Source organism: Athene cunicularia, assembly GCF_003259725.1.
Source record: "Athene cunicularia isolate RWA chromosome 3 unlocalized genomic scaffold, athCun1 chr3_part1, whole genome shotgun sequence".
In the NCBI taxonomy this organism is placed as follows: Eukaryota; Metazoa; Chordata; class Aves; order Strigiformes; family Strigidae; genus Athene; species Athene cunicularia.
In genome coordinates, this window is record NW_020799097.1 from 65,666,332 (window position 1) to 65,690,708 (window position 24,377).

The 24,377-nt window shown below is 35.8% G+C and overlaps 1 protein-coding gene across 4 annotated transcripts in view; it reads left to right on the forward strand.

Moving 5' to 3' along the window:
• Positions 1-24,377, forward strand: part of ADGRG6 (adhesion G protein-coupled receptor G6) — a 111,060-nt gene that overhangs the window by 75,216 nt on the left and 11,467 nt on the right. For all 4 annotated transcript variants that reach the window (XM_026844940.1, XM_026844942.1, XM_026844943.1 and 1 more), the window contains 13 exons: positions 281-423; positions 1,132-1,246; positions 2,762-2,823; positions 4,299-4,506; positions 4,956-5,121; positions 8,390-8,530; positions 12,278-12,394; positions 13,533-13,578; positions 15,400-15,506; positions 18,317-18,444; positions 19,773-20,041; positions 21,575-21,689; positions 22,766-23,049. In XM_026844940.1, coding sequence (XP_026700741.1) covers positions 281-423; positions 1,132-1,246; positions 2,762-2,823; positions 4,299-4,506; positions 4,956-5,121; positions 8,390-8,530; positions 12,278-12,394; positions 13,533-13,578; positions 15,400-15,506; positions 18,317-18,444; positions 19,773-20,041; positions 21,575-21,689; positions 22,766-23,049 — 1,901 coding nt within the window. The remainder of the gene's footprint in view (positions 1-280; positions 424-1,131; positions 1,247-2,761; positions 2,824-4,298; positions 4,507-4,955; positions 5,122-8,389; positions 8,531-12,277; positions 12,395-13,532; positions 13,579-15,399; positions 15,507-18,316; positions 18,445-19,772; positions 20,042-21,574; positions 21,690-22,765; positions 23,050-24,377) is intronic.

The following is a 24,377-nucleotide window of genomic DNA, read 5'->3' on the forward strand; positions in this document are numbered from 1 at the left end:
TAAAATAATCTAAATCTTCTGAAAATATTTCCTAGCTCTTTCGATGAGATACTTCTTTAATGGTGACTAGAGGATGAAGTTTCCCAACCATACTTCCTTGTCATGGTCCTATATATATAAAAATAATAATTTACAAAAAAACTAATTTACAGATAATGAGCAACATTGTCTTGGTGACATTGTTCCATACTCAGAAAAACGGAGTTTGTCAGTTATTTTTATTTCCACACATTTGGCCTCTGCTCTTCTGACTCAAATACTCGGATAATTTTCCTTGCAGTTTTGGGGTTTTGGCTCTTCTAGTTTATAATTCTACCAACAACATCAATTTAGAAGAGGAAGACATCCGACAGAAGCTCATAAATAATAATGGGACCATGGAAGGAGGATATAAGCTTCATACTGTGAGTGTTGATCCAGTGGGTAAGTATTTTTCAGTTTTGTTACACAACAGATTTTATTTGCTTGTCCACAAATAAGCATCTTCTGTGTTAAAATAATCGCACATTTCCAAACGGTATTACTGTCTCAGATTTTAAATTGTCCATTTAAGCCTCATTGTTCCAATAATCTCAGAGAGCTGTGCTCAAGGTATCTCTTTTAACACAAATACCATTATCTAGATTGCTTTGGTCAGTGTTCTGCTGTATGGATCAAAGTGGATGGGAGAGTTTCTGACAGCTTCTCTGGTAGTTTTAGGATAAAGAAGTATGATTCACAGCCAGAGCTATAATGAGATATTTTGGACTCCCCAAGGCCCCTCATGCCCACTTCTCAACCCTGTTGGTTGTGCTTCTGCCAGCTGCTGCCCTTAATCAGTCTCCTTACAGCTCTCATCTTTTCCCATTCAACTCCTTCCAGTTGGAGATTTCTCTTCCCTTGGGAGGGAGGAGGTGGGGGCTGGTGGAGTACAAGTGGATGCAGCATGCACGTTCAATCCTTTCCCTTGAGCCCCAGCAGTATATGTTGTTCCCTGTTGTGCACCCTTCCATTACCACTGCTCTATAGATAACAACCAGGCATTTCATTTGAAGACAGCTTTCTGCTGTAGACTGTTTGATGAACTGAGAACAAGAACTGGAAGGTGATTCAATGAAGAAATTTACCATTAATGCTGATGTATTTTTACAGAAAAATGTTTGGCTGAAGAAAACCCTCCAAACTATTTTTGGCCAGATACCAGACCAACTGTGACCAACTTCACATTATGCTATGGGAGCTCCGTTCAGACTGCATCAAGAACCTGGTAGGTGTTCAAATATCTGAGAAGATCAGAACTTCAAATGCAACTGTCTGGTTGTATAGTTAAACTGCATCCTCCGTAGTGGTTACCATTGACTGGTATCATATTTCAGGAAGATGATTTCTATGTTGCGAGAGGTGATGTGTGTTCAGTAAGAGTATGTATTTCATTCATGAGAAAAAAAGGCTCATCTACCACTTCTGTAGGCCTGACCAAGACCCACAATTAATACATGTTCAAAATTACTATAAAAATAGCACCTTCTTACAGAATGAAACTGCTTTCTTCAAGTCATGATGTTTATGTTACTGAAACCAAAGTTTCATATTTGCTACCACTCCGCAACTATTATCTGACTTGTATGAGAAATTCTCAACAAAAACCTATGAAGATGAGACATATATTTGGTTTAATCCAGAACCTCTTATCTCATTAAGGGAAAGTGAAAGAAATTCTGTGAAACAAACATTTTGCCAGTAAATAGTCATAATTGAAGGTGGGGATAACTTTATGCTTAAAGATTTGAACTTGTGTTTTTAAGGTTTAGGATAAATTTTCCTTAATGTATGCTTTCTTTGTGAACATCTAAAAAAGATTTAGACACTGTATCTGTATTTCCCATTTGTGAAATGGGAATGTTATTACTTCCTTTGATATATTAGCAAAACAATATGGCTTTGATCTCTTTTGAGTGCCTTGAATATGGCTATGATGATGCAATATTAATTAATTTCTGCAGTATTTAAGATGATCACTATTAAATGCAATATATTAGTCTTATCTGCCCACATTGCATATGGAACATGTTCTGAGAAGACCAGATCTTTTACTTTTTGAAAACAATATGGCAACATGGATATGAATCAGCTTTTAGGTTCTTGCCAAACAGGAAAGCAACCAGCATTATATTTAACTAACTCACTTCCTCAGCCTCTTAATCTTGTACAAGAACTGCTGGATTCTGATTGACCAGCTTTTATTGTAGAGTGAGTAGTGCAGAAGTCAAACTGTTTTTATGTCAGAGCCTCAGAATCATTAAAAATTAAGGCTTCTGGCCTTTTCTGCCCCAGTATTGCTTATCTTTATTGTTCATTTGTGGTCTACACAATACCACTGATTGTCCATGTACAGCACTTCTGATAAAAAAGAATTACTGTGTTTTGCACTGTGCTATGCTCTCCTTGCCTCTGCCTCCACTAGCTTTTGCCAATATGGAGCACAAGTGGGATATATTTTGAGAAAAGCAGCTTCTCTTCTAATGGTCTCTTCTAGTCCTGTGCATCCCACAGTAGAAAGTTACCTGCCAGTGTGCTGTTAGAATAAAAGTGATCAACTGTGGAGTAGCTTTATTCTGCCACATGCTGAGTGAAAGGATAGCTTTTTCCCATTCTCCATCCTGCCTTTGTCAAGCTATGAGAAAACTGAGAAAAAAGTGTGTTTCATTTTGGAGCTGAGTCTGAGTATTTACATGATTCTGCTGTTGTGTTTGATGTGAATTTTGTCATTTTTCCTCCTTAGCTATTTGGGTCTGCAGAATTATACATCTTACTGGGGCCAGCCTGATCTAAGAAATTGCACGGGTGAGTATATTGGGTTGGCCTTTGGCTAAAGGAATAGTTTTGTAGACTTTGGTTACTGTTTACTATAAGAAAGTTACTTCAAGGAAGAATATCTTCCTCCTTTATGCTAAGTTGTTTAAAATATTTCTGAAAAATCAATGCAAAGTAAATATTTAAACTCTGGGGAAGTGCACCAAGTTGAATTCAGCACATCCATGAAAAGATCTGGATACCAATTAATGAAATAAATCAATTTCTTCAGGTAATTTATGCAAAAATAGGGGCAGGTGGTAGTTTGCCTTAATTTGATTTTCAGGTTCAGGTAAATTTTTAAATGTTTCCGCCTGTAGGTGCCAGTGGAAAGACTCCCACTGTCTTCACTGGGCTTACAATCAGACATTTCCAGATTTATTCTCAGTTTGCAGAATGCCCCTTGATGTCATTCTGGCCTCAAAGGAGCAATAAAATAAATAGACAACAATTTTATGGCCTCTGTTTTTTTAGTTCCAGAGCTAGTGAAGAGAATGATACTCTCATAAGTAATTCAGAGCACCTACAGTAAGCTCCTGTTCTGAATTGCTTTCTTGGAGAAGCCTCTTTTTCTTTCTCTGCTGATAAAGGAGTCCTAGAGAGCCTGGCTACCTAACTTCATTCACTGAGTACTTGCAGTCGGGCTATATGAAAACATTGTTTCATGTAAAATGAACATTCTCTAGTAAATGAAGCAAAAAGTATATTATAAAACACAACATTAAAAAACCACAGCCAGTTGCAGACTAAAGAAGGCTGATCTTTCAGGATCTTATTTGCAAATTCCAAAAACTCAAATATTTTTATATTGTAAAAAGTTGGTGTTTGCATTAGTTTTCTATCTAGGTGACATCAAACTTACAGTTTAACATGTGATTTACACTGATTTTGTGCCATTGGACGTGCTATCAAACTTTCCTTACCAGGAAGATTCTTCTCATGAAATTTGCTCGTATGCTGTGCTTGCCAACCCTCTGAGTAAGAGTACCATTCTCTGAAGGAACTGAAACATTTGCAGTGCATTCAGACTTTCTCCCCAGAGCTTAAAAGAGTGGATACTTTGTCAGTACTATTGACTTTGGATGCATCTGTTTCACTTCGAGAGTGAAGAAAGGATAGCATAAGGAAAAAAAAAAAAAAAAGGATAAAATACACCTTTTATTCCTGATTCCCTCTTTTTCTCTTTCAATCAGCCCTTTCAATAATAGCTCTCATTTACAAACTCACATCAAATTAAGGAAAAGAAAAACACGGCCAGTGAGAACACTATGTAATAATCAGCAGATTCTTTATACTTTTTCATAGAATTATAATTTGATAAAATTGTAAGATCTACGTTCATTACATGTATCAAAGAACATGCTCTAGCCTTCAACAATGAGGATAAAAATTTGTATGTCTGAATTACTTCAGGACTAGTATGCATTATTTTCTCTTTTTATTTCTTTTTACATGTATACTTACAGAAAATGCAGCTGATATAGCCAATCAGCTTCTGAATCTCACTGGTGAAGGGCAGCAGCTAACCTCAGACAAAGTAAATGACGTTGTGCAGAAGCTCAAAAAAATTGTGAATGATGAAGAAATTGATGAATCTCTGGGTTCTACTGTAGTGACAATTTTTTCCAATATTCTAACCAGTTCAGACAGTGTATTGGCAGCATCATCTTCAGAGTAAGTATTTCTGCATTTGAGACAAGTTTTTGAGAGCAACCTGCAAGGTTGGAAAGGTTCATCCTTCCATATATAGACAAACAGTTGCAGTACAAAAATCAAACTCTTCTGATTTTCAACAAAATTAATTTTCCAAATTAGATACACAGATATTTCTTCTTGTACTAAAATTTATGTGCACGACAAAGATAAAATATTTGGATGGAAGAGAAGTCTCCTGATACATAATGTGGCACAGGTCTAAGTATTGTTGGAAAATTCTTTCAGGACCAGTGATATATAGTCAGATAGTTTCTGTCAATCCAAAGCTTTTGTTTTGTGAGTACACAGATGGGTGACAGAAACATAGTCAATAATAAGAGGATCATCTTAAATGTAGAGATCATACAGAGCACAGTTGAGTTTTTTTCTGTATTCAGTTTTTAAAATAATTTTATTTCTGGTTTTAGAGCTCTAAAAACTATTGATGCCTTGGCTTTAAAGATCCAGTTCACTGGACCGTCCATGAGTATTTCAACACGAAACCTTGCACTTGGAGTGTCTTCTATAAACTCAACTTCATTCAAAGGTGGTTCTTTCAGTGTCAGTCCACAGAATAATGCATCTGATTTCCAGGTATGGAACAAGCAGTTGTATTTGAATGCGAAATGTGCCTGTTGTTCCAAGTGTGTTTACTGTGGTTCCTATAAAACCACTTACAGCTCCCAATTCTCCCCCTACTTTCTATTTCCTTTTTCCTGCAGTCATCCAGACTGATTAATGTAGTATTTCCTTGAGTGACAGGAAACCCAGATAAACTCATATGTTCCGTACAGATGAAAAGTAATTTGCTAACAAATCCAGAACAGACTTTATCCTTTTTAGTTTGGGTTTTTTTTTTTTTACTAATGAAAAGGGAAAATAATCTTTAACAGTCTGCTGTATTACCTGTTGTACACTAGCTAACAACTCCATTGATGCACTTCAGCTTTAGAATAAGACATCTAAATGTAGGCATTTACATGTAGATTTCTGCAGAAACAGTACGTCTTCAACCTTCCAGTATAGTTTAAACACCTGCTGCTAACAGATACCTAAGGCTGATCCAGTTGTCCACACATAGTTTGATGAGCTTGTGCTGTTTGGGATGTGCAGGGCAGTTCAAGACATTCATGTGGAGAGTGATTAGCCTAGACATGAAAAATAAAGGAAACACGTATCACTCAAAAAGCAGAGTGATCTCCAGTGCTAGACAGTCTGCTACAGTTAAGATACTTGTCATCACCTCAAAATTTTTTTTCCTCTTTTTTTTCACAAATAGAAAATCTCAAACATCTCAAAGCTATGAAATAGCATTTGAGATGCACATGAACACCTATTGGGATTTTCCATAGGTTCTCTTGAAATCAGTAGCAATGAGGTGCCCAGACTTTTTAAAATTTCACTATATGCCTGTATGCATCTTACAGCACCTAAATGCTTTTAAAAATGTAGTGCAATGTGGGTTTTTTCACAGTTATATAAGAAGTCTGTGACAAAGGTAATGTAATCTCAGTTTCCTGGGAATCTAAGCATTAAAATACAGTGAGCCTTACTGAGAGAAACTCCCAGAAAAGACTCAACAGAAAAATAAATAAAATCTACTCTCATTTGAGCCAGAGGAACCAAAAGTGAATTCAAACAAAACGTGGTATTATGAAAACAGTTAAAGACTAATCACCAGAGTAGAAGCATCTTATGGAAGCAAATTAATTCCTGCTGCAAATTGTCAAGGCAACGATCCTAATGAATGTCAGATCATTTTATAAACTGTAAAAATCAAAACCAGTAATGATGACAGTGCTAGAGAAAGTAGTAGTAATATAATAGGCTGCAGGCCTTTTACATGCTGTGTATATAGACTTTGGATCAAAACTCAAATAGTGGTTTAAATAGATACAAATTGATTTAATTTAATAGTTTTCACATACTTATATTCATAGATATTTTGGATAAAATGTCTTTGAATGAGCTTTATTAGAAATTTTTGATGATTGTAAATCTACTTTTGTTTAGCTCTCTTATTAGTGAAACTCAAGAGCTGATTGTTTTTTGATTGTTATCAAAGGAACATCTCTCCTCCAGATTTCATCCTGTATTTATGGAAAGAGGAAAGGAAAAATTCTGAAGCCAGGTTTGAGATGTTCACATGTATAATAAGAATTACCATCTGTGGCTTGAGGACATCCAGGAATCTTCTTGCCCTGGAATCATTTGTTACAGCACTGTCTAAATAATCATAAAATCCAAACTCCGTCAAATTATTTATAATGTTCCTATTGGAACATGAGTTTATTCTCAGACTTTCACATTTCCAACAGCTGATTGAGAATTCTTAGCATCCTTCCTATCAGAAGAGTCTGTAGCAGCTGTGGTCACCATTTATATTTTCCATGCCTGTCAGGAAAGATACTTGCTATCCCTGCTGGAGGGAGATTCCCTTGTGAAAGCCTAGGTTTTTCACCAGTGATGTGATGATCTATCCCAGGCTCATCAGGGAGCATTAAACTCTTCAAGCTGTATGTCAGAATGTTTCCAGATTTTATTTCATATTTTTTTCTTGAAGTACATATCAAGCAAATGTATCCGTGGCAATGTGGAAAGATTCTATTTCAGTCCCCTGTGTCTTTGTTTCTTGCCAAACCTTTCACTAAGTTAGCTTTTGGTGATTCATATTATTAAATTGTTCCTGTAATATATCCATACTTCTTTATAGAAGCCTCTTCTACTCTATTTGCAGACAACACTAATGGGACATCTTTATCACGCACGCGCTTTCTGTTTAATGTGGCAGAATTATCCTTTGGAAACCTTTTATTTAACTGCATTTATCCCTGTCAGGAGATATTTATGAACCACTTCTTACTAATTTCCAAGGGTGCCTGTTTTCACAGTAAATCAGTGAAAATTTAGAAGTTAAATAAATCTATCGGTAGCCTATGGCTTTTAACTTTCTATTAGCTAATGGTGCTTTCAGAATTATGCGACTGATCATGAGAGGCATAAATACATGACCAAGTTGCCTCCTGGAGAAGTCAGGAGTGTGAGTTTCCTTATCTCACAGTAAAATTCTTAAACACTTTTACTATAGAGCCACTGTGATATGATTTGCTCCCCTTCCTTGGATGGATACAGTAGCACACTTTCAGTATGCCATGGTGGGAGAGCATGCAGTCATAGAATTTCTGCCTGGTAGCTAATGAAATGCATGTTTTCATCCTCATTTATTTCCTGCTCATTTGTTATATCCCAGTGCCATAGAGGGCTTTCAGCTCTTTGACACATTGACAGTATAGATTAAGTTTCTATTGATGACAGAAAGTATCTTTTTTGTGCTATATAACACAATAAGTACAGAGAGGTGACACTAATAATTTTTAAATCTCTCTTCTATAACAGAGAAAGTAGAAAAGCTCATAAAATAATTAACTCAGATGTGTAAATCAAGCCAAATAATACAATTCAAGAAAGAAGGATTCAGAGCATATTTTTCAGTTCTTCACATTGTCTGGTATGAGGAATAGTATCTTGAATGTTACTGAAAATTACTATGACTGCCATTATTGCCATTTCATTATTTCCAAATCATCATTATAGTAGTGGAGGAGTTTGTTTGTTTGTTTTATCTAATACCTTTTTGTAGCAAAAGGCTGATCTTGTGCTGGAAGGGTGGGAAAACCTCCTAAGCCTTTTTTTTTTTTAATTTATTTATTGCATCAACTTTTACATAGGTGCAGGTCATATTAGTGTTGATTGGTTCTAGTCCCATGTTTAGATATCTTTGTGTAAGGGTGTGAATGCATTTGTGGACAATGGATGGTTTGGTTTTGTTTGAACATGTTCTTCTGTTGGTTTTATTTCACAGATAGATTTTGACAAGGATCAGACAAATGCCTTCGCTTCTGTTGTTCTGCCACCAAGTTTACTGAATAATTTAAGTCAAGATGAATTTGAAATTATATCCAGGGCTCAATTTACTTTCTTCAATAAAAATGGTCTTTTTCAGGTAAACTTTAATGTGTTTGAAGTAATTTCAGTTAGGGTGAATCAAAGCCAGCTGCTAAAAGTTTCCTGTAGTGTAATCATTTTACAGCATCTCTTGAGTTATAGGAAAAGGAAGGTGATAGCAGATGTAGACACTAGAGTCAGTGTTATGTTCAGACAGAATAGTTGAAGTGCCCAAGTTGAATTAGAGTCAGTGATTTGACTGCAAATTCCTGTCACGTGAGATAAAATTTTTCTCAAGGTAATCTATGGAAAACTGTATCCCAGCTGCTTATAATCAGAGTAAAGTAGCAAGGCTTCTTCAAGGGCATAACTCCTGTTAAAATGCGTTAATATAATATAGGTCCTTAATGTTCAGTGAAGTCAGGTTGTTTTCTGTCAGAAGGGAATTTGGCCTATAACACCAAGTATTCTTTCTTTTTTCCTAAAAAGAGTTGCTTGGCACTCATATCCAGCTGCTTTCTTTCATTCAGTTGGAAACTCTGGTCTGATGATCATCAGCCAGAGAACATTTGTTTCTGCACATACTATTCTTCTTTTCATCTTTGTGTTCTCATAAGCATACCATATTCTAATATGGAATAAGGATAACAATACTTGTATGTGAAAACTAAAGAGACTCAGGTAGATTTGATTTTTTCTCCTTTGGGTCCCATCACATGGTAATTATAAATAGTTCTTGCATGGTAGGTGCCAAAGAAATTAGGAAGATTTCACAGCTTGGAAAAAACAACCAAAACCATACCTATTTTGAAAAAAAAAAAAGTTAATTAAGAAGGAAACATTGTTTCATAGTGAACTGTAGACTGAGCCTCAGAAGACTTGAGTTTGTTTTCCCATTAGTATTTCAGGTGACCTTTGACTCTTGTGCATCCGCAGAACTCTGTAGTATTGTATTGTCCCTATATTACCGTTTTTATTGGCAGTGTATCCAGATTCTTCAGATAATCTAGGCAAGAAAATACCCATGACCCTCAGTTGCCTTCTGAAATATAGCCCAAAGTATCTTTAACTATTTAAAATAGTATTCATTTTACGGCTGCTTTTGAGAAAAACAGGATGGATATATTTAATAAAGAAACCAGAAGAATACAGATGTAGGCTTGTCATAATGGCATAAAATCAAATAAAGTCAGAATGCATCCTTTAATGGTGCTATAATGTGTTTCTAAGGGATACTTAATAAGTCATTGAAAAGCAAAACCAGAAAAATTTGCATCTAAATCTGCACCTAAAATTCCTTCCATTTTTTTGTGTGTTTTTCAAACTATTCATGGGTGACATGTTCAACACAATTAATTAAAGATGTGTAAAACTCACATTCTAGTAAGTCTAAAAATAAAGTAAGTCTAAAATAAATAAGGGTTAACAATAAAGCCTAAAAGTAAATTGTTACACATGCCATCTCAAATCCAATAACTTTATCCATTAGTATAGAAGTATTTCATAAATATATTTATAAATATATATTTATTTCATATATATATATATAAATATATTTATTACAATTGCAAGCAAAAACAAACCCCAATGCTATTAGCTGTATTTCTTATAAGCATTCAACATAACAGTGAAACATCATACTTTATAGCACTGGAGAGGAATTTTTATTGCAACTGAGAGTATGCTAGTAAGTTTTACCTTGTCATTCATTAAAATCGATGGTTACATTACATAGAAGACTATAAGGAAAAGTGATGTAAACTATTCAGGGTGGAATTCATTTCACCAAAGGCAGGTGTGTTCAATGTACATACCTGTGCCTGAAGTGTTGTCCATAAGCTGCCTTCAAAGCCAGTCAGGAAAAGAATGGGCATCGTTGAGGTGTAACACATTTGATCCTAGTGCAAGAGTAGGCACCAGTTCCTCAAAGGACCGTAGTACAATTTGAGACACCCCAAGCTACAAAGGTAGTACTGGCCAACAGATGTGACAATTGAAGTCACGTGTGTCAGATGTAAGAGATGTGAGATCTTCTGTAGTATCAGCTGGAGACTGGGCAGGGTACATAAAGTCTCTAAAATGGACACTTACTTTTAGGCAACATGTATTTAACCTAGGTGTGTAGAATAGATGAGATGGATTATGCCCTGGATATACCTGTTTCCTTTCATTGACTATATTAAGAAATACTAGAATGGCTACTTCAGTTCTAGACATCTTCTTTTTACATGTCTAAAGTTAGGCTGGAAGGATCATCCTCATGAGTTGTGAGGCCATGAAAATAATGTGTAAGTATGATAAATGCGTGAATTGTAGGTAATTTTCTAGACTAGACCAGATTTATGTCATTGACTTTTTAAAGCATTGCTTTACTTTGTACCTCTGTATATTTTATTGGCTAAAAGCTTACCCCTAACTTTAGATGAGCACAGCCTTATTGCTACATAAGTGATTATCTGTATTTTACTTTAATGCACACATTATTTCTATTCCTTTCTAAGGACAAGTAAGAATATATTAAATTGCCTTCCCTAAAGAGGCCATCTGATATTTATTGCGAGTTTTGTTATTTGTTAGAGACAGAATCCACTAAACCCCATAGAAATCTCTCCAAAGGCTTTCATAGACTTTGTCAGATGTCAAAATTTAGGTGACAGCCAAGAGGTTTTCTCTTGTTTGAATGCTCAAGAACTGTCTAGAAAACTGCATTTTCATCACTCTGCAATTTTAAAATTTTTAGGAAATCATGCCACAAGGCTCTGAAATACTGTGTTTGAAAACTCTTGGATATGGTTCTTAAGAAATTAAATATACTTCTTGAGATAATATACATTTTAATAACTGCAGCTGTTCTGTCTCTCATGAGTGGTGGGATCTCATCAGCCCCATCCTGAGCTGATAACTGACATCTCGTCAGGCTAACAAAACCCCTAGACTAATAAAGGAATCAGGAGGGTTCAGGAGTTTGGCAGTCCAGATTTTTTGGGGGAAAGTGAGTACCAGTAGATTTTATTTGACCTAAGATCTGCCACAGGCAGTGACCAAGCTTCCCAGCTTCCCATAAGGCCAACAAGGCATGTAACTATGCAGGTTTTGGTGGAAGCTCACCAAAAGAAAATAGTATTTCCATAGCACTTCCATTTTAATAAATCATCGGTTTCCAAGGAAAACTTTTTTTTGGAAAATTCTCAACCTGGTACTTTTTCACTGCAGGTCAGAAATGGCATTGTTCAGTGATAACATCAGTCTTCTATTTAAATTCCCATCAAATAAGACCTTGTAGAAAATAGTATCTCCTACAGTATGTAATATTGCTTTGAATTTGTTTACTACTTCTTAGTCATTCATTGTGATGGTGGATGATTTAGCAACTGTAAACAGAAAACAGGTTATTCTCCAAAAATTATGCATCTACTAAAAAGGATACCGTCAACAATAAGATAAGAAAGCTAGTTTATTCTTACTTAGGGAAATGAGCTAATCATATCATGGGTTGTTATCTGCTACATTGTTTGAGTTATAATTTTGTTGGCATCAGACATAATGATTAAAAGGGGAATTTATGTGTTCTAACCTCTCTCTATAATTGTGCCTATATATGTTTATGAGGAAAACAGGGAAACTTCCATGAGGCAAACCCATGGTTTGATTTTATAAACATAATGTTCTTACATTACATGATCAAAAGTGTAGAAATGCTGACAACTTATTTATTCTGGCACGCTGCAAAAATGAAACTGTGTACTCTGGCTTTTATGTTATGTGTTGTGTAAGCATTTATTATATTTTTCTGAATCTTTCAAAGGATGCAGAAAATCCTGCCAATTTGACCAGTTTTGTGGTGGCATGCAGTATTGGAAACGTAACCATTCAGGATCTTCAGGACTACGTGAAAGTTACAATTAAGCATACCAAAATTCAGGTAAAACAAGACTGATGAGTTAGAGGAATGGGAGTGCAGATTATATATAGTAAAAACCAAGCATATAGCCTGATTGATCTGGATGGATTTTGAGTAAGGACATAAAACTCAAAGGGAAATAGAAATTCTAGAACAAAAGCAAGCAAGCAAAAAGTTAAAACAAGTAATCTCTCCCATCCTTACACATTCCTACTCCATTTATTATCTATCATTTATCTGAAAGGCTATTTGATTCTGCCACTCAGAGGCAATTTCTGTGCCAATAACTATAAGCAAAACCTCTGTTCATGACCATGTTCATGACCAGTGACCAGAGACACGATATATTACATTAGAACTTTAGAATGACTTAAATTTTTTGATCAAACATGAATTACTTTGTTAATAGTTTTCCCAAGTTATTTTGCTGTTATGTGGTTTTCTGCAAAGGAAGAATGGACAGAACCACACTGTTAAAAGATGACTACAATTAATATAGGGCAATACAGACCAAATGAAACCTTTTGGCACATACTGTTTCTGGTAAAACACGTGTGAGCTTGACTGTTCTCAGACATGTCGTCAGTAGCTACTCCAAGAGACAATAGCACTAGAGATGTTAAGAAAGAAGATGTTAAAATGCAATACCTAAGTAAATTGTTTATGTAATGAAAACCTGGTTTGTAATTTTCACAGTTCAATTAATTTTATCTTGCATTTCATTATAATGATTATTTTAAGACTAGGCAAATCTCCACTTCAGCAGGCTTTCCCACATTTTCCAGGCCAGTTTTATAGAGGATTCACTGAGAAGCCCTAAGGAACAGTAAAAAGAATTTAGACTCTGTAAAGGGATCATATTCATGGATAAATTTAGTGAGACAATAAAATTTAATTATTCTGGGGATGTGGAAAAGCAATGCTGCAGAAAAACAGTGGTCTAAAATTTATAATCTGAGCAGATCTGTCTTTCTAGCAGAGTAAGTTTTAATTTGACAGTAGACAAAATTTCAGCAATCCAAATATAGATATATATATATATATATTCTCTACTTATTAAATGGAAAGATATGTAGTAAAACATATGTTATAAATGTATATGTTGATGAGATTTACATCTGAAGAAGTATACAAAGTGTACTTTTGCATGTGTTCTTAGGAAGATCCTAAGCCTACCTGTGTCTTCTGGGATATGAACAAAAATGGTAAGTTTAAAAATACTCTAATTCTTTTATGTGGGGGAGTGTGTCTAAGTTTTAACATCGGTCACAGTCTTGGCCGTTTTGCTTCTTAATCAATCCTTGCACAATTACATGAAGCCTTTAGACCATATTAATTTCTTCTGGTTAGTACAGTTGCTTGTAACAGTAGATGTTAAATATTCTTTTTAGAAGTCTTTTTATGTGATTTTTTTTTAACATTTTAAACTTGTAAATTAAGTTTCTCTACTTTTCTGTATCTGATAACAGTTTTTCACTGATCTGTTTGTATGTGCAAATTAAATAGTAATGTTGCTCAGAGACATGAATGGTTCTTAACCATACTGCTAACTGATCATTTTTAAAATGTTGGTTTATTAAATTGTGAGATCATGCCTGTTACAAATCTTAAGCTGGTTTTTCTTCCATGGAAGGTTAGAAACTACATTACACAAACTTTATCCACCCTGTAAATTGATAACACTCAGCATGATGAGGTCCTGAATGGAGACACACATTAACAAGGCAGCATGTTAGCCCATCCTTCATTGCTACTAACCCATGTGTGATGCTGTACTCAGGCTCTTCATCCTTTGCACAGAAAAAGTCATTCTCTGGGATGACTTTCCAGATCCTTCTATTTTAGAGATCACTACTGAGATGTTACTCTTCCTCTCAGTGAAACAGATGGAGCGAAGAAGTAACTGTCCTTAGCAGTAGGAATTGAGGTGGAGGGGTTTAGTACAGAGAGTCTTAGAAGAAATAAATTTTACCATGCAAAGTTGTACTTGAAAGAAGGAAATTCAAACAGAACTGAGGAGAATGCAGAGGGATAAAAATTAGAAAAAAAAAAAAAAAAACAGCCCCAAACCCCCCAAAACCCCAAAACAAAATCGAAAATAGTTAGGAAGCTACAGTTAAGAAGCACATTAGAGGCGAAAAACACAGGGAGGAAACTGTTCTCAGTGGCTGCTTGAGTAGGGGGGAGAGTTTTAAGTGGTTTTGGAACATCTTCACAGTCTTTTGAGAGACTCTGTCTTGAATTTGAGGTAAAATTATAGAGCCAGTCAGATAATTGCTGGATTTTGCCTGGAGTTGTGCAAAAATGTCTTTAAGAGTTCAGAGAATATGAACTGTTTCACAATATTAGTTCATATTTTAGTAGGGAAAAATGAAAGGAGAAGTAATCAGAGATACAAATTTTACATTTTAACACTGAATTTTTAAAAATAAAATCTTTCTACTTATTTTTCAGACTGGCCTTTTCAAGTGGGGTGAGTAGGGGATAGTTTACTTCATGTTTTCTCATAAGGCCACAGAGGATCATTGGAATTATCCACTCTGACCTTCTGCATTACATGCTGCAGAGAGGAAGGGTGGGACCTTCTGCTCCTGGGCCATAAATGCTTTCATGTGCCTGGGGATATGTGAGTAGGAGGGAGGCAGGTGCAGACATCACATCAGTGTGGTAAAAGCAAGTTCTAAAACCATATTATTATTTGGTAAAACTAAGGTGTGTCTTAATGTGTGATCCACATAGTAGGTCTTATTCATCCCTCATTAACCAAAAAGATCCCTACCTTTATTATAGATCTTCATCTGTTGATTCTGCTTGATAGTCCATTACTGGGACACTCATCTGGTGTGATTCTCTGCACAGACTAGGAAATCTGACACTTGCTTCTCTCCTGATTGTTTTTAATGTTCACTCATCCAATTTGAGAAAACACTTCCACATTTGCACAAGATGAAGTGAGAAATCTGTTGAAAGAGAGGGTGATGTGAGTTTGTTGAAAAGTATGGTTTCTCCTGTTCCCATTTCCACAGGTGGCAGTGGTGGCTGGAACCCTGCGGGCTGCCAGGTGGATGTGGAGTCCAATGAAAATGAGACAGTTTGCTTATGCAACCACCTCACGCACTTTGGGGTCCTAATGGTAGGCAAACTCACTGTTCACTGTTACCTGTACTAGCAGCTGTAATGCAGTTTTTGTCTTGGGTAAAGACAACTCTCATTTTTGATACTTGGGTTATTCCTTTTGCTCACAATTTTTAATACTAAAACATAATTTTCGCCCTTTTTGTCATAAAGTTACCTTTTCGTAAATAAACAGCTAGTGATAAGGATTCAGGAATGAGGTAATGAATAAAGTTATTAATGAAAGTACATTATTATTATTATTATTATTATTATTATTATTATTATTATTATTATTATTATTATTATTATTATTATTATTATTATGTTCTCTACAAGTACAAATATTATAAAATAAAAAGTAAAATGTGCCCATAAGAGTATTGAAGATTTTAAAATACTGTACCACAAAAGACCTGGGGTTGAGACTTCTGAATGATATCAAAATACAAATAGCATATTATAACATCCAACTTCAAAGCCAGGACATGGTTGGGTAAAAAAGTCAGGGACTGTAAAACCAAGGCACAGTGCTAACACTTCCACTAGCAAAGCAGGAAAAACTGATCTTAATGGGACCTAAGGTGCAGGGGGTCCCTGTCATTTCCCTTAAAAATATTATCTGACAAAAATTACCTGCAGCTAAGACAGGAGGGTGTAACAAGAGGGAAGTGAACAAGAAACAAGGTTGATTTGAAATTTCAAGATCGGAAAAGTGGGAAGTTGTCTGCAGAAATAAAAAGTAGGAGGAAAAGTTGAGGTGCTGTTTTCAGAACTGAAAAAGAAAGAATCATTGTCAGGGAAAACAGGTTAAGAAAAATGTCCCACAGCCAGTAAAACTACTAATGAAAATGAAAAATCAAGAGAGCACAATAATTTATTTTCATCCTGAGATTCAAGAGGCTGTATTGTTCCTTGCAAATTTAGGTTGCAAATCTTAACAAGATTTATATTTATCTAATGTCAAAAAGTATAAGGCAATACTTTCTTTTGTGAAATGTATAAACCCATATTTGTCTTATAAATGGCTTTCGTCAGCTTTGAGGATGCCTTGGAGTACAGGCCTCTTAGAAAAACTCTGCCCACTGAAGGCTGGTACAAAATGTATAACTCTATCAGAGCCTTAAGCAGAGTCTCCAGACTGGATGGCTGAGACAGGTAGAGCATAGCCTATCAGGGAGGTGAAAGAGTGAACCATATAAAGCACTTGGCATCGGGAGCATCATTCCTCTAGCGTTCAGGTGCCTCCAGCCATTTGCACGTGTGAAGTGTTTTTGAAAGAAAAAAAATCTCAATGTGAAAAAGGTGAAATACTGCTACCTTAACATTTGATGATTTTTTTATGCTCAGAAATGGGCTGAAACATTTCTTTCCATCTGAAACTAACGTTCTTTGGCCTGTAAAACTTACTTGCAGAAAAGTCATTTGCTCCTGATTACAGTAGTGCTCCTAGTGGAAGTATTTGAGGTTTGATTTAACTTCTTGCAGTGACACATAGAACTTAACCATACAAGGGAGCTGCATCTGCTGCCTTTTTCATTCAGCTGTGGCCTCCCAGACCCTTCTTAATAGAGCTTCTCTCTTCACGTCATTCTCAGATGTAGATATGAAAAAGCCACAAGCTTTTTGTCTTTTTGCAAGCTAAATTGTGGGTTTGTTTCACTTTTTATCCTCGAAGGGAGAAAAAAAAGACTTTCTTTAGGATATTTTCAATGAGTCCCTTCTCTTCCCCGAATGCTTTTCTGGCAGTAGGAAATAAGGCACATGTTCTTTGAATTTGGGCTGTATTCCAATAGATTTTTACACAGTTTTGACCCTTCTAATTACTTTTCCGTTTTAATAATCTTTTCTGACTTTAATTTAGATATTAAATTATTTTCAAATAACACTCTCCTTTGTATATATGAAGTGATACATAAGGCTGGTACAGGGTGTAAAAAAATCTGCTCCTTTCTTTCCCTGTGAAGAATGTCAAGTTTTGTAGCATTTTATTGGTTTAGTTTTGCTAGATAGTTTTGCTAGGGACAGCAGTGACACTGACTGTAGAATGGACACCATTATGTGTTAGTATTTGCTCACATTTACTCCACAGTGATATAGATCCAAACATTCTCATTTTTTCTTGTCCTTAAAAAAGGAAATAACACTGGCATTTATTCTCAGACGGTACTATGTGGCAATTACAGTTGGACAGAAAACTGGAAAAAAAATCCTCAGAATGTTCCTGCTTCGTTTCCAATTTTTTTTTAAAGTGTTGTCTTTGTCACTATTTTTCTGACCAATTCTATTTATAACTGTAGTTTGCATGTCAAAACAGACCATAAAACCAAAAAGCAGTATCTTGCCCTTGGTTTCACCCATACATGATTAGCTACATTGACTCTTACAAGCTTTTAATAACAAGAAGTGATCTCAAAAACTCCCCAGAATGTTGAACATTTCAGTATGAATACTTTTAAATTACATTTTCCGAAATCTTCTTAAAGAGAGTTGTCTATAAGTAATGGAAATAAAAAGTTTGAAAAGGGGAGATTTTTCCAGAGAAATACATTTGAATTTGTGGTACTGAATTATAAGGATCAGTATCAGGCTCTGTCTATCTGCTGATCCCAAGAGTTACAGTGCTTAAAGCATGATGTTTTGAAGAGCTATGGGAAGAAATTGAGAGGTGTAATGACTATAGACTAAGTATATTCAGTAAACATGAACAGGGTTATAGTGGTATTACCAAAGTGCCTTTGAGTTTTGCTTGATTAATTACAAAGAAAGAATGTGCTCATGGGAAAGGTATTTGCTATAACTGATACCTCTTCCTCCTCTCTCACACAGGACCTTCAGAGAACCGTTACACAAATAGACCCACAGAATACCAAGGTCCTCACCTTTATCACTTATATAGGCTGTGGGATATCTGCTATATTTTCAGCTGCAACCCTTCTGACATATATTGCATTTGAGTAAGTATTAGTTCTGTGAAAAACATCACAAAGGAAGTACCTATATGTGATGAAGTTACATGGTTGGTGTGGTTTATTTGTCTAAGAAGGGAAATCCATTTTATTAAAAAAAATGCAAAGTCATGGTCACAATATTGTAAGTGAAAATTTTTTTTCAAGGAGACATAAGTTCAGACTTTCCTCCTGTTTCTGATGTGTTGTTGCTCAGGCGTGGGAATAGAGCTAATGTGTCTCAAAATTTTCTCTTTTGGGAGTACGGTATCCTCTAGATTCTAAACAGATAATGTATTATTTTAAAATCCATGACCAGGCTTTTTTAAAAACAAAATGAAACTTGCCTGTGTGGGCATAACAAATCATAAGTATAAAAAGAGACATTTCCAGCTAGGACAGTTACATTCTAGAGCCCTTCAGAAATAAGTGGGAAGAGAAATAAAATGAAGATAAATTGTGAAGTGTTACAACAATTTCAACAGCAGTCCTACTGAAATGTGAAAGTGACTCAAGGGAATGCAAAAGTTTTGAAGTGATAGAGTTCTGTGAACAGTGAAGAGAGAAAATCAAGTCATGTCAACACAAAGGAACCATTCTGCCTGTAACAGGACAGGACAGAGCAGCTGCTAAAGAAGGATAGTTTGTTGTGGGGATGTGGAGTAAAAGGAGGTTTTCAAGTTCTAAATATTCTCCAATGATTGCATTCCTATTGCATTACCTATGGTATAGTGTTCTTCTCCAAGATGGCAGAAGTTGTTGGCTTGCTGCTCAGTTCATACATTTCAATGTCTAACTGTTAAAAAAGAAACTTGACTTGATCTTCAGTCTTCCTAAGATAGTATTAAAAAAAAAAAAAAAAACAAAAACCAAACCAAAACAGAAAACTACATGCTGTGGACAACGTATTCCAAAAATTAAGCAGAGGTTTACATATAAAATGATCAGAGATGAGCTTCTGGTCAGCTGCATTTGCAAAGTTTTCTTTCATGTTCTTCCGATTTCATTTAAAGTACAAAACACATTGTGTTACATTTAATTTGAAAGGTTTTTAATAATGAATCAATTGCTAAAATATTGTGGCAGTTAACTAGCTCATTAAAGACCCAAGGAAGTGGTAGCTTTACCCCACCACAGACAGCAGCAGCCTTCAGTGATAGTACACATCACTATGCCTTATCATCACAAAAGCTTATCATTAGGAGATGATCCTATATAACTATCCCTATAGCTAGGAGGTGCTTTTATGTACTTTGTAAACTGGTAAACCCAGCTGCTGTGAGTGGCTTGGGTGATTGAAGCCAATTAACCATATGCACTTGTATTTCTCTCACTAGGAAGTTGAGAAGAGATTATCCGTCCAAAATCCTGATGAATTTGAGCACAGCCCTGCTCTTTCTTAACCTTATCTTCTTGCTTGATGGTTGGATTGCATCGTTTGACATAGATGGCCTCTGCGTAGCTGTAGCTGCACTTCTGCACTTTTTTCTTCTGGCCACCTTTACATGGATGGGACTAGAAGCCGTTCATATGTACATTGCTCTAGTGAAAGTGTTCAACACGTATATACGACGATACATACTGAAGTTTTGCATCATTGGCTGGGGTGAGTTCAGTAGATGCAATATTTACATAGCATGTATACTAAAATGATGCTCTCTATCACAAATACAGAGCAGAATCAAAACCAGCATGGTGTTTCCTTCCCTTGCAGCCCACGGCAGTGCCAGTGTGCAGCCAGCCATGTCACCAAGTTCCTCTGTATGAATTCTGTGCAAATACACCATAACTGACACTCTCTGCCCAGAACAGTTTACAGCCCAAGGAGGAGCAGAGAGATGAGATAAACTCGTCTTACTTTCCAGAGAGGCCAGAATGGGAGAGAGGAAGTGTTAGTGTCATATCAGAGAACTGTGGCACACAATGAATTCAGAAACTCTTGCAGTTGCTACAAAACCTATGGGGATCTTTACACTGACTTTCAAAAAGCTTTCAATCCAGCTTAAATTTTCTTGCCAACAAGTACAAAGCCTATGGCAGAATCAGAAATAACCAAAATTTCCTGAGCTTCAGCACAGTGTTCAAACCACAGAGAGATCCTGCCTGCCCTAAGCAGTGTATACGGCGGGACTGAAATGGAAAATTTAATACTGAAAAGTAACTGTGAGGCTCAGGCAGTAAGGCTTTTCTTCTTCGTTTTTTTTTCTATATCAGGAATCTGTGCCTTCTGCCTGAATGCACATATTGTGTTTGAAATAATACAACACAATACAAAACCATTAACCTCATGGCTAGAGCACTGACCTCAGTCCAGCTGATAATTGATGTCTTTCCATTGGCAACTAGCATCCTCTTTGGCAACCTCAGCAGAGGACAAGGACTGAGTGGTCGGAAAAGCAAATTAACCTCTTCCCCTTTGAATCTGTTTTGTCATAGCAAGGATAAGACATATAAATAAGGCATGTCAGGAAACGTACATTTCTTTTGTGTGAACTGTATCACAGAGTTCTCTTCTGCATAGCTGTCTATTTTCCCAAAGTATTCCCTTTACCTTATTATTAAAAAATACATAGTTTGCTTCATTTTGGGGGGACACATTTAAGTAAAGGATATATAATGCTATAGAAAAAGAGAAGACATTTACAGTTGAGAGAAACAGGGGAGAAATTACAAGTTCAAGGTCACATTCCCCACTTCCATAGCCTAATCAAGTGACATTAGCATCTCTGAAAAAAAAAACCTAATAGCATCCCTCCATTAGATCTCATTTTTGTAATTGTTTGTTAGTCTCCTTCTCACTATATTATGGGAGCCTGTGTGCAACTGCAAATTTAACTTTGGGAAATTAAGGGAGATTATTTTTCTTTAGTTTCTATATCACATATAAAATAACATTTTTTGCCTTATAGAACATTATAAGGCTTATTAATTAATGATCATTAAGTGCCTTGAAAGTTTTGTACATTTGTATTGTTTGAAAAATTGTTTCCTTCTCTGTGCAGTTTTATGACATAGAACTACCTCAGGATACTCTGTATTAGAGCAATAGGGATGGAGACATCAATAATTCAGGTTTGCATGGTGAATTTTGGAGTTTTAAGAGATTTGAAAGCAAGCTGCAAGCTTTCTTGTGTTACAGGTTTGCCAGCTCTGGTGATAGCAATTGTTTTAGCAAGTGCTAATACAAATGCAAGTCATGTTTATGGCAAGGAGTTGTACGGCAAAGATGCTAATGGGCAAGGAGGAGATGACTTGTGAGTATTTCTTTTAATCTCTTACAATTTAGCATTTACAGTAAAAAAGAACCATAGCATTGGCCAGATTGCTTTGGAAAAGTAAGAGGTACATTAAACAAGCAAAGTGGACAAAACTGTCTGGTAATTTATTTGAATCTGAAGTGTGAAGAAGGCTATAAGAAAAATTGGAGGGAAATCTGCATTACCCAGTGCCAGGTACAAACACTCCTCTGGGAAAAGAACAATTTGTAAGTTTTGTCATGAAAATAAAATAGAAAAAATGGTTTTGGTTTATCTTAAATGAAAGCTCTATCTTCTAGGTAAGAGCAAAGAAAGTAGTAGTATAAAAATAGTCTCTTTTGTAAATAAATGAGCTTTTTGTCAGTGTAGTTCAGTAGCTTTCTATGTTCTCTTGATGTCCAGATAATAATCTCCAACTGCCAAAAATTTTATATGACTGTTACCTCATTTTCTGTTCCTTGCTTGGCAAAGCTTCATCATAATAAATAAAAATGTCATTCTCTATTATTATTATTATAGTATCATGCTAAGTTTTCTGGCCATTTGCTACTAGAGGAATAAATTAGATCTCTCACATGGCTGACTGACAAATGGCTACCTCAAAGGACTACCTGTCCTGCTTCTTCTCCAGAGATGTATGAGTTCTCCTTTAGCTCAAGTGGCAAACTTGAGATTTTGACACTGAAGATCCAAATTTGCCCACTCTTGTTACTAAAGTGTCCCATGCTTCATACAGGTGAAAGTGGTGAAGCTACTCATACTGGGTCTAGATTTCCCATGATGGGATTACAGTTCCCACAGCTTATAACTGAGGTCAGGTTTCCTTTTGAATTAGTTTTAACTAAAATGCAGTACAACTCTCAGATTTCTGATGTGAGAATACTATGGGCCATAGTCACTTTAGATGCCACAGGGCCTCATCCTATTTGTGAACAGAAAATGGACAAAGGTTTCATTTTATAGAGTTCTGCATCAGTGGTATCACAGTCTGATTTTCCTTGTAGTTGTATAAATAATTGGAGGATAGTTTGCATTATCTAAAAATGATCATATTTTGGGGGTTTTTTTTACAGCTGCTGGATCAAGAATGAAGTTGTCTTTTATGTGACTTGTGCTGGCTACTTTGGAATCATGTTTCTGATGAATGTTGCCATGTTTATTGTGGTGATGGTGCAGATCTGTGGGAGGAATGGGAAAAGAACCAATCGGAGCCTGAAGGAAGAGATCTTGAGGAACCTCCGTAGTGTGGTCAGCCTGACCTTCCTTCTGGGAATGACATGGGGCTTTGCCTTTTTTGCCTGGGGTCCCTTAACTCTTCCTTTCCTGTACCTCTTCTCAATTTTCAATTCACTGCAAGGTAAGCTGCATTTCTGTTCTGTGAATAAATATTATTTGAGCTGTTGCTGTTCTGGCACATATTATGTCCAGTGATTTGACTAGGGAACTCAGATCCAAGCTCTCTAGGTTTTGCCTTGATACTAAACTATCATTACATTATGTTTCAAGGTCTTTTCCATAAAATGCACTGTATTATAAATAGTGCTATTCCTAGATAACGGTCTTCAGTGATCTCTGTTGAGATAGATGCTGTATGACCTTCAACATTTCCTTTCACTGATTATAACAAATATAGGAAGCCTCTTTCCTTAATTTATTCCTGTAGATAATCTGTAAAGCTCATAACTATATTTATTAAGGCATTAGAAGCTCATAAAACAAAATTCAGTTCTGTTTCAGTGGGAAGAGATACTCAGAGATATAGGAAATTTTTTTAGGAAAATCCAGTGACTGCTATAGTCAGCTTATTTTTGTTTCCTTCACTGAAGTTTTGAATTTGAATATTTTACATTTTCAACATAGTTCATCCTTCTGAAAAATTATGAATTGTAATCAGTTGTGAATTACAGAATGATATAGCTGACATTTAAAAGAATTACAGCTCAGAGCTGAAATTTCTGTATGTACCAAATGATGTAAGAATCTCTGCCTCCGCTTGCCCTACCCACTACCACAGAACGACAAAAAACATAAGAAAAAGAAAAACCCAAGAAGGTCATTGGAAGGGCATGTCTTATACCACACACATATTGATACAAAAAATAAATTTTCCTAAAAAAAAACCCAAACCAAAACAAACCCAAGAATGTCATTGAAGTAGGGTGTGTTTTGCCACACAAATATTGAGATAAAAAATAAATTTTCCCAGGGTCAGCAAAATATCTTCCCTTTATGGAAAAAGTACTTAATGTTACCCTGTGTGGATTTTGTCTGTTACAGTTAAGATGTATTTACTGCACTAGAAGATTTATTGAGCTTTCGTGGAAAGAGAATAATGTTGTGGGTTTTGGTTTGGTTCAGTTTCAACCTAAAATGCTAGGCAAAATGGCAGAAATTGTTTGGATGTGGTGTTCTTACTAAAGACTTTTTTTCCAAAGGACAGATTCTGATACTCCCCTAGCAGCATAATGAAGTATTTGCTGCAGTGTGTCTGTGTTCAAATTCAGAAGGGTCTAGAGAGATTAGAAGTATGGGAAGAACATGAAAAAAATTAAAACTCTGAAAAGCATGCCAAGCATCAAATTGAACAAGTTCTCTGTAACCAGAATTTCCAGCGCAATCAATTAAACTTGTAGGTGCAGAGCGCACACAAGGTTGACCACTGCTGCTTAAGTCTCTGTGGAGTAA